This window comes from Cebus imitator, unplaced genomic scaffold (assembly GCF_001604975.1).
Source record: "Cebus imitator isolate Cc_AM_T3 unplaced genomic scaffold, Cebus_imitator-1.0 Scaffold491, whole genome shotgun sequence".
NCBI lineage: Eukaryota > Metazoa > Chordata > Mammalia > Primates > Cebidae > Cebus > Cebus imitator.
In genome coordinates this window covers 2,157,235-2,171,878 of record NW_016107806.1, presented here as the reverse complement: position 1 = coordinate 2,171,878, position 14,644 = coordinate 2,157,235, and the positions used below count along the sequence as shown (strand labels likewise).

Sequence of the window (14,644 nt, the reverse complement as noted above, 5' to 3'; positions counted from 1 at the left end):
CCACATCTGTCCCCCAGCACCCCAGCTTGTGTCCCCGGGGCCCTCCCAGGACCTCCAGGAGTTGTCACTTCCTTCTGCTCAGCACCCTCTGGACACAGTCTTGCTCCCTTGCACCTACATCAGCTGACATCATCTCATATCTGGCTGATGGCCCCTCCCCAGGCCAAGTCCACGCAAAGCACAGGTTTAGCACTGTCCCCTCCCCACCACCTTTCCCCTCCCCTGCCCATCTCAGGTGTTCTGGGGTAGAGATGGGAAATAGAGACCCGCCCCCAACACCAGTGACATTCCCTTTCTTGTCCCCCTCCCTCACCCCGTCACCTCTTTCCTGTGCCCTATCACTTGTCCTTCCTCTAGCCCCATTCCCTAATGCCCTCCTCCCACTCCCTATCTACTTCCCACCAACCCTCGACCTTGCCTCCTACCTTGAGGTCAATATTGGCTGAAAATTCCCCATCCAGGCCATGAATAGACCGGTTGAGGGAGTCATAGGTCTGCCCAAAGTTGCCCTCCACTGGGATGCGATTGCGGCACCAAACCTCCATCACTGGCGGACAGTGGGCAGGGTCAGGGGCCTCCCAGGTGCAGGCCTGGCTGGCCTGCCTGTCCTCCTGTGGTCCTCCCAGCCCTCCTTTTTTGTCTGATCATGGCTTGCTACCACACCAACACCACGTCTTCCCCTCTCTGCTCTCTTCGGATCCTGCCCTCCAGGAACCAGGCCTGAGTTCTCCTATTTTATTCACCTGTCCTCAGCCATAGCAAACATCAGTAAGAACAGCTGGCGTTTACAGAGCAGCTCCTCTGTGAGCCAGCTCTGCCACTGCCTTCACATACGTCAGCCCCAGAAATCCTCAAAAGCCCTCAATGCGGCCGGACGTGGTGGCTCACACCTGTAATCCCAGCACTCAGAGGCCGAGGTGGGCGGATCACCTGAGGTTAGGAGCTCAAGACCAGCTTGGTCAACGTGGTGAAACCCCGTCTCTACTAAAAATACAAAAATTAGCCAGGTGTGGTGGCGAGCGCCCGTAATCCCAGTTACTCTGGAGGCTGAGGCGGGAGAATCACTTGAACCCGGGAGGCAGAGTGTTGCAGTGAGCTGAGATTGTGCCATTGCACTCCAGCCTGGGTGACGAGAATAAAACACCCATCTCAAACAAACAAAAAAACCCTAAAGCAAGTACTGCTGTTATAATGCCCATCTTTCAGACAAAGACACACAGCTCAGAGCTTTGCTGTAACTTACCCTGGGTCACAGAGCCCATCAGCAGATGGGCCGGGCTCTGAGGGTGCTGTGGCCTCAGAACCGAAACCCTCCCACCTGTTGCTTTCCTGCCTGTCACCTACCAGTGGGTCCCCAGGACTCAGCTCCCTACCCCTGATGCTCCCCACCCCCTTGCCACTGTGCAGACCCTTGGCAATGCCACAGAAGAACTTGAACTTCATAGGCAGGCAGAGCAGGTGGCTGAGGAGCGGGACCCAGATGTGCTTCATGCACTGTTCATGCTTGCGGTCAAACCAGCGATGGCAGCTGAGAATGGCCTGGCTCACCACATCTGCAGGGAGGAGCAGGGGGCTGAGGTCCCCACAGCCTGATCCACAACACTGGCCCCACATCCCACTGGAGAGGGTATCCCCTCCCCAGGGATACCCCTCACAGGAGCAGCGCAGCTTGGTCTTCAGCTCATACATCTTCTGTGTTGACAGGTGGAGTCTGGAGGCTGGGGCTTGGCGGGCCTCCCTGCCCTGGGCTGTCTGTCCTGACTCCACAGCCTCCTCAGGCGTGTAGCCTGTCTCGCTATTTACCTGGGCATCCAAGTCCTTGAATGTGGTGGAGATGTTCTGAGTCTCAGCTCTCAGCAATTCTTTGCTGCTCTGGGATTGGAGGTGGAGGGAGGAAAGGGTGAGGGCTGGGGCTTTAGAGCTTCTGCTGCCTGAGGGCCTGTCCTCCCCCAGTAGCCCAGCTTTGGGCTCTCAATCCAGGCCTTCAGGGAATCTAGGCCCTGAGACACAGCCTCTCACCTCAAATTCCCGGCTGTCCATTGCCCTTGGAAGCCCCACTCTCCCCAGCTGCCTGCTCTGATGCCACATGTCCTGGCCCTGGGTACCTCCCAGACTCCCAGCTCCTCCTCAGTCTTCCCATCCCAGACCCTTCCTGGTCAGTGGTTCCCCAGGTCCTTAGACCTCACCCTTCACCACTGATCTCTGAGATCATTATGCCATCCGAATACCTCCAACTTCCAAACCCCTCAGCCCCCATTTCCCCAACTCTCCAGCTCCCCCAACTCTCCCAAACCCTCAATCTCCAGCCCTCCAATACCCAATTCTTGAATCCTCTTCTTCAAAACTTCTGAGCTACTCAAGGCCAAGACCCCCAGATTTCATAGATATTCTAGTTCAGCTGTCCAGAGTGCTGACCACCCAGGTATTTGGAAATGCGTACAGAGCCTGTCCCAGTGACTCGGGCTCTCCTGGCATTTCATGTCCCAGGACCGGGGCACATTCTGCAACGCTTGGGAATGGCTCTGCAAAAAACGCCAGTAGTATCCACATTGGGAAACTATAAATCAGGGTGACAACTCCTAGCTCAACTTAACTCGGCCCCGGGAAACCCCCCAGGCCCTGCCTGTGCAGATTCCTGACCAGCAGGTCCTTGAACACGGCCCGTAGGGGGGCTGTGGAGACACGCCAAGCTGCTCGGGTGTTGTTGATCTGCAGCTCCACGGTGCAGCCCAGCGATGCGATCACGTCGTTGAGATTGTGCCGGAGGTTGGCCACTGGCCCTGTAGAAAGAGGCCCTGGTGGGTCACCTCCCTACTCCCTGTAGAACCGGCACTTCCTCAGACCCACTCAGCTCCCCTCTGCATGTGGTGCTCATCGCCAAGAACCATACAGTGGTGGGGCTGAGAAGTTACGAGAGCCCATCTTGTTCACTCTTGATTTTTTCACTTTTTTTTTTTTTTTTGAGATGGAATCTCGCTCTGTCGCCCAGGCTGAGTGCAATGGTATAATCTCGGCTAACTGCAGCCTCTGCCTTCTGGGATCAAGCGATTCTCCTGTCTCAGCATCCCAAATAGCTGGGACCATAGGTGTGCACTACCACGCCTGGCTAATTTTTGCATTTTTAGTAGAGATGGGGTTTCACCACGCTGGCCAGGCTGGTCTCGAACTCCTGATCTCAGGTGACCCACCCACGTCGGCCTCCCAAAGTGTTGGGATTACGGGCATGAGCCACTGCACCTGGCCAATTTTTTCACTCTTATAAACTAAGGAGGCCCAGATATGGGGAGGAGCTCCCTCAGGCACACACAGCCAGATGGTGCAGCTGGGATGACACCCCTACCTTTTCTCCTTCACCCGGCCTGGCACCCATTGGAGGGCCCTCCCAGGGACACTACTTCAGGGTCACTCACCCACCTCCACATACTCACCCATATAGATGGCAGCCAAGGCGTATCCCAAGACAAAGAGCCTGCCTTCCTTGCCCAGCATCTTGGGTACTAGCAGGAGGCTGGCACAGCGGATGTGAGGGGAGGTCCCCCAGCCCATGGCCCCCAAGCCTGTCAGGAGAGCCCAGGAGGTGGTGAGTTGAAGTGAGGAAACTGCCTCACCTCCTCATGTTTACCAAAGCACCCACCTGCAACACTGCGTTCTGGAACCCCCACCATCCTGCCCTTGTCCCCATTCCCACTGACTCTGATAGACCTGGTGAGCCACTCACTCATTCATTCAGTGGCCACTTACAGAGTTCAACTGTATGCCGGTCTCTGGAAGGGCGTGGAGGGATGGCTTGAACTTAAAAAGCTGCAAGTGACTGGCTGTGTGTGTGTGTGTGTGTTAGGAAAGGGAGCCAGTGTTTCCCTAGCTACAGTCACACTGACCCTAGGCACTGAGGGAGCAGAGAGAACAAGGGAAAAACTCTGGAAACAAGCTTGCAGGCTCAGAGTGGTCAGAAGAGAGATCAGAGCCCCCCTCAGTATTCCCAGTGCTGAGACACCTACAGCGCTCACCGTCCCTGCCTCTAATTTTAGCCCTTAGTCATGTACCACCGGTATGTTTTAGCAGTTTCACATGTGTCTCCCTGTGGTCTCTGCAAGGAGACGGTGAGCTCCTGGAAGCTCATAATCCAGAGAGAGAGACGGATGAGTAAACAAATGACTGCAACACAATGTGCTAAGTGCACAAGGGAGGTGCTCATAGAGCGCTGTGGAGCCAAGGAGCGAGTGGGAGTTTCTGCAGGGAGGGGTGGGGCTGGGCTGAGAAGGCTGGACAAAGAGAGGATGTGTCAGCTGGGCCTGGAAGGTGAGTAAGTGTCCTTAGGAGGTGCAGGTGACATTCCCGGCCAAAGGAGCAGTATAAGTGGTCCGGGGAGCTAGAAGAGTCCTGTGTTGATGGACCATTCAACCAATGATCGTCAGAGCAAATCCCAAATCCTTACACTCCCTCCATCTGCACTGTCCTGGTAGAGTCCCCATCATCTCTTATTGGGGCGATAACCTAACGAGTCTCCCTATGTCCTCTGTTGCTACCTTACACTTCCGTTTTCACAAGGCAGCCAGAGTGATCTTGCAAAAGCATAAGTCGGATTTTATCCCTTCCCTGCTTCAAACCATTTGGTGGCTTTCTACCACCTTTGGCAGAAAATCTAAACTCCCTAACATGGTCTACCCACCTCATGAGCTGGCTCCTGCCTGCCTTCTGATATGCTACGCAGCCCTCCGCCTACCACGTCTACCCACACAGACCTCGTTGCTGCTCCTTGCACGAGCCAAGTTCATTCCTTCTCCCTGGTCTTTGCCCTAGCTGTCCCCTGCCAGGAGCACTCCTCCCCCTGTTCTTCACATGGCTGGCTCCACCTAGTCATACAGGTTTGTGGCAAACCCTGTTGGGTGCCACCCCACAGTTTTTTTCTGCCTTCTTCTTTGCTAACACAACTTGGGTTTTTTTCAAGGGCAATAGCCTGGCCCTGCCCCAGCCCCTGAGGGGTAAATCTGGATCTGTCTAAACCAATCATGGAAGAACAGGACATTGAAAGGGACTGGTTCTGTGGTCTTGGCCTTCTGGCCAAAGACTCGAGCTGAAGCCAATAGGTGACAAATAGTTGCCCTATGTTCTAATGAGAGGCCATGGAGCTGCAGGTGTCTTCTTTGGGCTCACCAAAAGAGCCACTCCTCCATCCCACCCCGTCTATATAAGAAAAAACAAACAAACAAACAAAAAAACAGCAATACGGGCCGGGTATGTGGCTCATGTCTGTAATCCCAGCACTTTGGGAGGCCAAGGCAGATCGCTTGAAGTCAGGAGTTCAAGACCAGCCTGGCCAACATGGCAAAACCCTGTCTCAACTAAAAATACAAAAATTAGCCAGGCATGGTGGCAGGCACCTGTAGTCCCACTACTCAGGAGGTTGAGACAGGGGAATTGCTTGAAACTGGGAAGCGAAGTTTGCAGTGAGCCGAGATCGTGCCACTCCACTCCAGCCTAGGTAGCAGAGCAAGACTTCGTCTCAGGAAAAAAAAAAAAAAAAAAAAGAAGATCAGCAATGTGGATTTTCTGGAAGTGGAGAAAAGCGGTTGGAATGGGCAGGCAGAGAGGGAGAGTCTGTGGAGCGGATGCGTGTCACATGTCAAGTGAGAGACTCCAGGAGTCAAGACACTTCAGGAACTGGCGCTGCAGGAAGGGGAACCTGCTTCGTCTCTCCTAGACTGGACTCCTGCTGAGTTGCAGAACCTCCTGAGGCCACTTTAGGGCTGCCACCGGAGCACAGAGTAGAGGGAAAGCTCCTGGGAGAGCACAGCCTCTGTAAGGCTGCTGTAAGACCTCCCCTGGACAATGGGGGCACACAAGCATGGAGACTGGTATCTGCTTCTCATCAGGAGGAGAAAGGCAGCCGTAAGCTGCCCTATTTTCTCTGCCTGGCAGGGCATGGACGTGTGCACTCCCAGCCTGCTGGAGGGAGGGATCCAAAAAGTGAGAGGCTATGGGTGGCCCCTGAGGGGGTCTTCACTTGAGGTCAGCCAAAAAGAACTGCCCTCTGCAGGAAACTGGTCATTGCCGAGGTCCACACACAGCCTTCAAGGGGACAGTAATCAGGCCCACGGGGACAGTCAGGGTGTGAGCGCCTGCTGCATGCAGGCACCCTCAGTGGAATTGTAACAGCATTGGTGACTTAAGACTTTTGGCCTTTTTCCTCTAATTCTTCTAATCCCCCTTCTGACATCAGAAGAACCAGAAAGGGAAGGAAGTGGAGGAAAAAAGGGAAAGAGCAGGCCACACCCCTTCTCCACTGCAGGACCCCATGCCAGGGAGCAAGACACAGCCCTTCTCCACTGCAGGACCCCATGCCAGGGAGCAAGACACAGCCCTTCTCCACCTCAGGACCCCATGCCAGGGAGCAAGACACACCCCTTCTCCACCTCAGGACCCCATGCCAGGGAGCAAGACACACCCCTTCTCCACCTCAGGACCCCATGCCAGGGAGCAGTCCATGCCCCTTCTCCACTGCAGGACCCCATGCCAGGAAACAGGCCACGCCCCTTCTCCACCGCAGGACCCCATGCCCAGGAGGAGGCCTGAGCTGGGGCCCAAGGGGAGGGGGAGGGCAAGATGAGGAGGGAAGATGTGCAGATAGATGTGAGGTTAAAAGTGTGATGTAGAGTGGCCTGGACCTCTTAACCCCTAAACGTAAGTCTTAATTACTGAAGTAGGGCTAGGTCTTCTAAAGAAATGCAACCAGAAATCTAAGGGTCTGTGTGAAAGGTTATCAATGGAAAAAAAAAAAAACATGTTTGAATGCAGTGGGTCAGAGAAAAGCAGTCTTCTGTTGGTATGCAGCAGGATGAATTCAATAAACAGGTGATGAAATGTTAATTCCACCTCCCTTGCCTGGGATAGGTTCAGGAAAGGGCATGTGTTGCACGCAGTTCTGACCAGAGATGTGAGGAAGTCTACTGTGGGGATTACAGGCAAGTTTCCCTTGTTCCTTAAAAGGGACATGAGGAAAGGATGTTTCTTCCTCTTTTCTTTTTTTTTTTTTTTTTGAGACAGAGTCTCACTCTGTCACCCAGGACATTTTCCTTTTTCCCTGGCCTGAAATCACACAGCCCGAGACAATGAAGTTGGGCCTGGGATTGAACTTCTATTCTTTTTTTCTTTTTTTTGAGACGGAGTCTTGCTCTTGTCACCCAGGCTCTGGAGTGCAGTGGTGCAATCTCCACTTACTGCAACCTCTGCCTCCTGGGTTGAAGCGATCCTCCTGCCTCAGCCTCCCAAGAAGCTGGGACTACAGGCGTGCACCACCATGCCCGACTAAGTTTTGTATTTTTAGTGGAGACGGGATTTCACCATGTTGGCCAGGCTGGTCTTGAACTTCTGACCTCAAGTGATCTGCCCGCCTTGGCCTCCCAAAATGCTGGGATTACAGGAATGAGCCATTGTGCCTGGCCTGTTTCTTCCTCTTTTTTTCTGAGCTTTGACATTGTTCTATGAAGATGCGATGCCGGAGTTGCTACAGCTATTTGTGACCTGAAGGGGAGTGGTCAATAGGCTGAAGATGGCACAGAAAAGGCAGAAGGAACCTGACTCCTTCTTGAGGCTACTGAGCTGTTAAAATCCTAACTGGGCTGGGCCTGGTGGCCCACACCTGTAATCCCAGCACTTTGGGAGGCTGAGGTGGGCAAATCACCTCAGGTCAGGAGTTCAAGATCAGCCTGGCCAACAAAGTAAAACGCTGTCTCTACTAAAAGTAAAAAAAATTAGCTGGTTATTGTGGCAGGTACCTGTAACCTCAGGTACTTGCAAGGCTGAGGCAGGATAATCACTTGAGCCCAGGAGGTAGAGGTTGCAGTGAGCCCAGATCATGCCACTGCCTGGGCGACAGAGTGAGACTCTGTCTCAAAAAAAGAGCCTGAGTAAGGTGGTTCATGCCTGTAATCTCAGCACCTTGGGAGGCCGAGATGGGTGGATCACCGGAGGTCAGGAGTTAGAGACCTGTCTGGTCAACATACTGAAACCTCATTTCTACTAAAAATACAAAAATTAGCTGGGTGTGGTGGTGGGCACCTGTAATCCCAACTACTTGGGAGGCTGAGGGAGAAGAATAACTTGAACTCGGGAGGTGGAGGTTGCAGTGAGCTGAGATCAAGCCACAGCACTCCAGCCTGGCGACAGAATAAGACTCCATCTCAAAACAAAAGGGCTAGGTGCTTGTTATTCTTGTTCACTGCTAAATCCTCAGCAGATTCTCAGTAAGTGCTGGATGGATGAATGAATGAATTGAATTTCTTAGGAGGATCAGAACACGAGGTCAGACAGATCAGTAGAGATGAGGGTTGTGAAGGGTAATGGGTTTGGACTATATCATGTGGGTGATGGGGAGTCCCTCGGAATGAAGACACTCCCTCAGAGCAAGGACTGTGTCTTCCTTCTTAACCTGGGGGCCTCTTCCCTCTGGACCTCCTCCTAAAGCCCAGGAGGAGGCCGAAGCCACAGGGGCTGCATGGGTACAGAAGAAACAGGCCCCGACTCCTTCCCGGGCCTGCAGGATGGCGCTGTGTTCCACAGGCCGCTTGAGTGTCTCTGGCCTTTGCCCAGCACTAACCCACCAAGCTGTACAAAAACATCATCTTCTGCTCTTCATAGATGTTCATGGGGTTCACCAGGAGCTGAAAGAGACCTAAGGGCACAAGGTCAAGCCAAAGGCCAAAAGATGGGTCCTAGCCCTGATCCAGCCTCTGCCCACCCCGACTTTCTGCTTCCACACTCACCTATGGCCAGGAGCCCCCCAGCGCCTGCCCCTAGCAGGAAAGCAGTGACAGGAAACTCGCCCGGCTGGCGCCACAGGAACCGGCTGCAGGAGACTGGCAGCCCCCAGCTCAGGAGCCTCTGCACCGCTGAGGGGGGACAGAGTAGCTCAATAGCCCACTCTCCCACCTGGGATGGGCTCGTGAGGACTCGGGGATTGCAGGTGGATGGAGGCTGGGGGAAGCTGGCAGGTGGCAGTAGGAACTTGGGGGACCCTGCAGGAGGATGAGGGAGCCTGAGGATAGATTGGGTGTAAGGGATAGACGAGGAAAGGGCTGGGCTGGGGGGCAGGGGGCACTAGACCTGAGAGGTGGGGGCTGGACACTGAGCTGGGGGACAGTGTGCGGGATTCCAGGAGAGCTGGGATGAGAGTGGACGCCGAGGGATGCCAGGTCTCTGCTGAGTGACTCACTGGTATGAGGCTGTTTTCTTCTTTGCCCTCTTGCCCCATTCTCATGATGTTGAATGTCCATGAGTCAGTTTTGGGGAAGTGCCGCTCATCCCAGAAGTCTCCTTAAGGTTCTGATGAGAGAAGAGGGGGCCGCCTGTCGCTTCTGCCTCAGAGGAAGCCTAGGCCTGTGCTCTGGGCCTTTGAACCCTGCCGCTCTGCTCCCAGAAGTGGGGAAGGAGATTAGACACCTACCTACCCCCGCTCCCGTCCTCGGAACTGGGTCAGGGATTCCAAGACACATGCAGTGAAAGCCCTCGGAACCTTAGAATGTGGTGAGAAATTCCAGGAGCACGGAAGTCAGCGGGCTTCTCCTGGAGACAGGCCGACATTTGGTCTCAGCAACCATGTCCAACGTCACGAAGGATATTGCGCACCCCTCGGCGGGAGAGGAGCCTAGCATGGCGAGAGCTGTGGTTCGCAGCGTTGGAGGCTTTACTCTGGGCTTGTCTTTGGCCACGGCCTACGGGCTTCTGGAGCTCCTGGTGGAAGGGCACAGCCCCTGGGGCTGCCTGGTGGGCACCCTCACTTTGGCTGCCTTCCTTAGCCTGGGCATGGGATTCTCCCGCCAGGTCCGAGCCACTGTCCTCCTGCTGCTGCCCCAGGCCTTCTCCAGTGAGCCTGGCACCCAGGGCTGGGGGGCAGGTCCTGGGGCTGGTGCTGGGGCAGGAGAGATGCTGGGGGAGAGTTAAGGGAAATATTCCAGAGGCTTATGTATGGGACCTGCTGCCATGTTTGGGGCCGGGGTCTTGGTTCTGATGGAGCTGTCGCCCCCAGGGCAGGGCCGGACACTACTGTTCGTGGCTGCCTTTGGGTTGGTGCTTCAAGGGCCTTGTGCCAACACTCTCCGCAACTTCACCCGGGCCAGCGAGGCTGTAGCCTGTGGGGCAGAGCTGGCACTGAACCAGACCGCCGAAGTGCTGCAGCGGGCCAAGCAGCCCCTTGTCAGTAAGTCCCCCACCCCCACCGCTGTCTCCCTCTGGCCCCCCACCCCCTTCATCCTGCATGTCCTATAGTCCTTTGGCCCCCTTCTCTGCTGGTGCTAATTGCAGAGCATCTGGGCCTGACAGGGACTCTGGGCACAACAACACCCTCTCTCCTTGCTCTCTGGCCTCCTCCACTGCCAGATGAACTATCTCCCAGGCCCCAGAATCCAGGCTCCCCACCTCTGGAACGGCGGCCCCCTCTCTACTCCCTGCCTAAGGGGCAATGGTGAGAACCAGCCCCTAGAGGAGGAGACACCACAGCGCCTCTGTCCCTTGCCCCTCAGGTGCCCTGAACAAGATTAAAGCTATTGCCCAGAAGACCAAAGAAGTGGCTGACCGGGTCCGCAAGTTCTTTCGGTCAATCATGGATGGTGTGAAACATGTAGGTAAGCACATTAGCATGTCTAGTCCTGGGGACTCAAAATGCACCCGGGTGCAGTGGCTCACGCCTGTAATCCCAGCACTTTGGGAGGCCAAGGTAGGAGGATCGGTTGAGCCCAGGAATTTGAGACCAGCCTGGGCAACATGGCAAGACCCCGTCTCTATAAAAAATTTACAAAAAATAAATAATAAATAAAACTAGCCAGGTGTCAGGCTGGGCGTGGTGGCTCATGCCTGTAATCCTAGCACTCTGGGAGACTGAGGTGGGTGGATCACCTGAGGTCAGGAGTTCAAGACCAGCCTGGCCATCTTGGTGAAACCCCATCTTTAAAAAAAAAAAAAAAAGTCTTCCCTTTTGTGGCCATCACCTAAGCGGGAGCTGCCAAAATGAAGTTCAATCCCTCTGTGACTTCCAACGGAAGCAAGAATTGCAAAAGGCATTTCAATGCACCTTTCCACATTCGCAGGAAGATTATGTCCTCCCCTCTTTCCAAAGAGCTGAGACAGAAGTACAATGTGCGATTCAAGCCCATCCGAATGCATGATGAAGTTCAGGTTGTACGAGGACACTATGAAGGTCAGCAGATTGGCAAAGTAGTCCAGGTTTACAGGAAGAAATATGTAATCTACATTGAACGGGTGCAGCGGGAAAAGGCTAATGGCACAACTGTCCACGTAGGCATTCACCCCAGCAAGGTGGTTATCACTAGGCTAAAACTTGACAAAGACCTCAAAAAGATCCTTGAACGGAAAGCCAAATCTCGCCAAGTAGGAAAGGAAAAGGGCAAATACAAGGAAGAAACAATTGAGAAGATGCAGGAATAAAGTAATCTTATGTACAAGCTTTGATTAAAACTTGAAACGAGGAAAAAAAAAAAAAACCAGCCAGGTGTAATGGCGCATGTCTGTAGTCCCAGCTATTGAGGAGGCTGTGGTGGAAAGATCTCTTGAACCCAGGAGTTTGAGGCTGCAGTGAGCTGTTATCGTGCCACTGTACTCCAATCCAGCCTGGGTGACAGAGTGAGACTCTATCTCTAAAGAAAAAAAAAAGAAGCTGGTCATGGTGGTTTATGCCTATAATCCCGGCACTTTGGGAGGCTGACGTAGGTGGATCACCTGAGGTCAGGAGTTCGAGACCAGCCTGGCCAACATGATGAAACCCCGTCTCTACTTAAAAATACAAAAATTGGCCGGGTGTAGTGGCTCATGCCTGTAGTCCCAGCTATTTGGGAGGCTGAGGCAAGAGAATTATTTGAACCCAGTAGGCGGAGGTTGCGGTGAGCCAAGGTCATGCCATTGTACTCTAGCCTGGGCAAAAAGAGCAGAACTCCATCTCAAAAAAAAGAAATTCAGTTTCCTCACCTGTATCCCTGTCCAAGCCTCTTCAGGCCCCTCCTGGGTGCTGGCTAGTGCTCACTGGATACAGCACAGCCAGCACAGGCCTCTCCAGCCCTGGGGTTGTGAGAAGAGGCTGTAGGATTCCAGCTCGGGGTGCCCACCTGCATCTGTCCCCAGCCAGGGCTCTCCGGAATGTGTGGCAGTGGCTCCTGCATGTCGGGGACGTGTGCAACGCGGAGCTGGGCAACCCTTACCTGAAGTGTGCGCGGGTCTTTGATGACGCCAAGGACAGCTGCATGCAGGTCATACCGCAAGCCTACCATCTGTGTTACGTGCTCATGCCCTTCAAACTGGCGCTCTGTGGACTTGCCAGCTGTGAGAAAGCCAGGGCCCGCTATCGGGGAGGGGCTGATGTGAGGTGGGGTAGGGAGGGAATGTGGGGGTCAGTTGGGAGGACAGGCCCAGGAGGACCATTAGGGGGCAACAGAGAGGAACCCATAAAGATGATGGCACCAGTATTGGGGGTGGGGTGGGCAGTAGGGAGGGACAGGTGTTGGGAGAGAGGGGCCACAGGGAAGTGCTACAAGGTTTTGGGCAAATGTGGAGGCCAATAGGAAAATAGAAATTCAAGAGGCCCTGTGAGAAGAGGTCTTCAGAGGTGGAGGGGCAGGTCCGGCTGTGCCCCTCCTTCGGACACTCATTGGATTCTGCCCATCAGTGGTCCAGGTGTTCTGTGTCATCCCCAAATACCTTCAACCCTTCTTGCGCCAGACCATCGGCACCCGTGAGTGATTCCCTCCTCCCACACATGGTGCTCCCTAGTGGTCTCCCTCCCTCATCCCCGTGTGGCCATGGCCAGCCCCCAGTGATCCCAGCCCATAAAGGAGAATGTAAGAGAAAGAAAGGGGCTCAGAAGATTATCCAGGCCCATATCCATGCTGTACAGATCAGGAAACTGAGGTCCAGCCAAGGGCCAGTACCTCACCATGCCTGCCCCCAGAGCAGGAGCTGCGAACAGAACCAGGGGCTCCTGTCCACATTCAGGTCATCGAACTCTTTCCTTTGGGGCATCTGTTGCATGCCCGGTGTCATGCTGGGTGCTGAGCATGTGGTGGCAATGGCACAGATATGTGGAGGCTTTGTCCTTCTCCTCAGTCCACCTTGACCTAAGCACTGGGGGGTCCCAGCTGGTCTGTGAGCTGCGCGTCCCTTGGGCCATGCCAGGCCCCTCCCCAGGTGCAGCTCCACCCTTCCCTAACTCTCCTTGCCCACGTCTCCCCTGAATCTGCTGGCCCCAGCTGTGATTCAGTTGCTCAACCGCGTGCGTCAGGAGTTTGAGTTCAACATTACAGCCACCCACCACTTCTCTGTGGATCTCAGTGCCTCTCGGAGCCTGTCGCAGGTAGCCATGGACCTCCAGGAGGCTGTCAGCATGAAGCTGCACCGCATCCGAGAGGCCTTGGCTCTGATGGGTTTCACCACGCCTCTGCTGCTTGTGCTTCTCTACCTCCAGTGAGGGGCTGCCGGGCGGCGTGGGGTGCAGGGCCAGGGCTGCAGGGGGAGCCTCCCTCCCCCCCCCACCGCCCCGGGCATCGGGAGAAGCTGACGTTGCTGGGTTGGAGAGGGGACACCCTGTGCGGTCTGGTGGCCCAGGGAGCTAAAGGGCCTCACATGTGCTCCACCTCCGTTTCCCAGAGCCCTATTTTACCGGTACTGTTACCTGAACTGGGACCATTACGACAATATCTACATCACCAGCCGGTTCCTGCGCATGGAGTCTGTGCGCTCGTCGGCTGGGCTGCCCACGGTGCTACCGCTCAGTGCTCACGAGGCCAGGCGCTACATCCCGCCGGGTGAGGGCCCTGAGGACAGGGGGAACCCGGCTCAGGGAGCCCAGGGCTTCCGCCCACCCTGCTGCCCTGCAGGGCCAGAGGGAGGAAACATAACCCAGAGCTTAAGGAACTTTCAGGCTGATGGGAGACACTGGCCAGTCCTTGGGGAGCCTGCAATCTGAAAGCGGAACATAGACACCCTTGGAGAAAGTAGCCAGAGACAGGAGGGGCAGATGGTGCTTCGGAGAGCACCCTGGACGTCAGGACAGCAGGGGGTGGACACAGTGAGGGAAGTCACTTCCGGGGTGGGCAGGAAGCGTGAATGTGCTAATATGGAGGGGGAGGACTGCCTGTGAGGCAGGGAAGCGGGCAAGGGGACGAGGGATGCCCTAGGAGGGAGGGCTCCTGAGTCTGGAATGGGCCACAGGCCAGGTGAAGATGCTAGGCAGGCCCCTCCCCTCTAGCCACGGAGCCCCCTGCCCTGAAGAGTGTTTCCTCACAACTTCTTTTCCTTTCCGTATTCTCGATGAGCTGACAGGCCCGAGACTGATCAGGGGCAGGAGGCCTCTCTAAGAACTGGGGTCTAGTGGACGGGAGAACTGGGGAGCATCCTTCTGACCATCCCACTTCCGCTCAGGATCCATCTTCCTGTCCCAATGGGAGAAGTTTTTTTGCATTCTGGAGACCTTCAACCTTATCCGACACCTCCTTCTCGTGCTGTTCCTAGTCTTCCTAGACTATGCCGTCTTCTGGGTGCTTGACCTGGCCCGGCACCAGCTGCAGGGGGAGCTTGTGGCCCGCAGTGAGTGCCTGCATGACAGCCTCCTCCCACTCACCCACTGGAGCCCCTTGGCCTGCCC

The 14,644-nt window shown here is 55.1% G+C and overlaps 2 protein-coding genes across 2 annotated transcripts in view; one reads left to right on the top strand and one right to left on the bottom strand.

Annotated features, from left to right (window-relative positions):
• The window catches only part of DCST1 (DC-STAMP domain containing 1), an 18,542-nt gene extending 9,051 nt beyond the window's left edge, over positions 1-9,491 (bottom strand). Inside the window, exons 1-10 of the mRNA XM_037733089.1 lie at positions 9,443-9,491; positions 9,212-9,353; positions 8,763-8,888; positions 8,597-8,671; positions 3,429-3,557; positions 2,641-2,780; positions 1,656-1,872; positions 1,410-1,553; positions 414-547; positions 5-25 (exon numbers count right to left, since the gene is read on the bottom strand). Of these exons, the coding sequence (XP_037589017.1) occupies positions 5-25; positions 414-547; positions 1,410-1,553; positions 1,656-1,872; positions 2,641-2,780; positions 3,429-3,557; positions 8,597-8,671; positions 8,763-8,888; positions 9,212-9,272 (1,047 nt within the window). The 5' untranslated portion in view covers positions 9,273-9,353; positions 9,443-9,491. The remainder of the gene's footprint in view (positions 1-4; positions 26-413; positions 548-1,409; positions 1,554-1,655; positions 1,873-2,640; positions 2,781-3,428; positions 3,558-8,596; positions 8,672-8,762; positions 8,889-9,211; positions 9,354-9,442) is intronic.
• DCST2 (DC-STAMP domain containing 2) overlaps positions 9,424-14,644 on the top strand; it is a 17,336-nt gene continuing 12,115 nt past the window's right edge. Inside the window, exons 1-8 of the mRNA XM_017513446.2 lie at positions 9,424-9,862; positions 10,025-10,195; positions 10,518-10,619; positions 12,130-12,327; positions 12,671-12,736; positions 13,251-13,464; positions 13,648-13,805; positions 14,422-14,586. Coding sequence (XP_017368935.1) covers positions 9,595-9,862; positions 10,025-10,195; positions 10,518-10,619; positions 12,130-12,327; positions 12,671-12,736; positions 13,251-13,464; positions 13,648-13,805; positions 14,422-14,586 — 1,342 coding nt within the window. The 5' untranslated portion in view covers positions 9,424-9,594. The remainder of the gene's footprint in view (positions 9,863-10,024; positions 10,196-10,517; positions 10,620-12,129; positions 12,328-12,670; positions 12,737-13,250; positions 13,465-13,647; positions 13,806-14,421; positions 14,587-14,644) is intronic.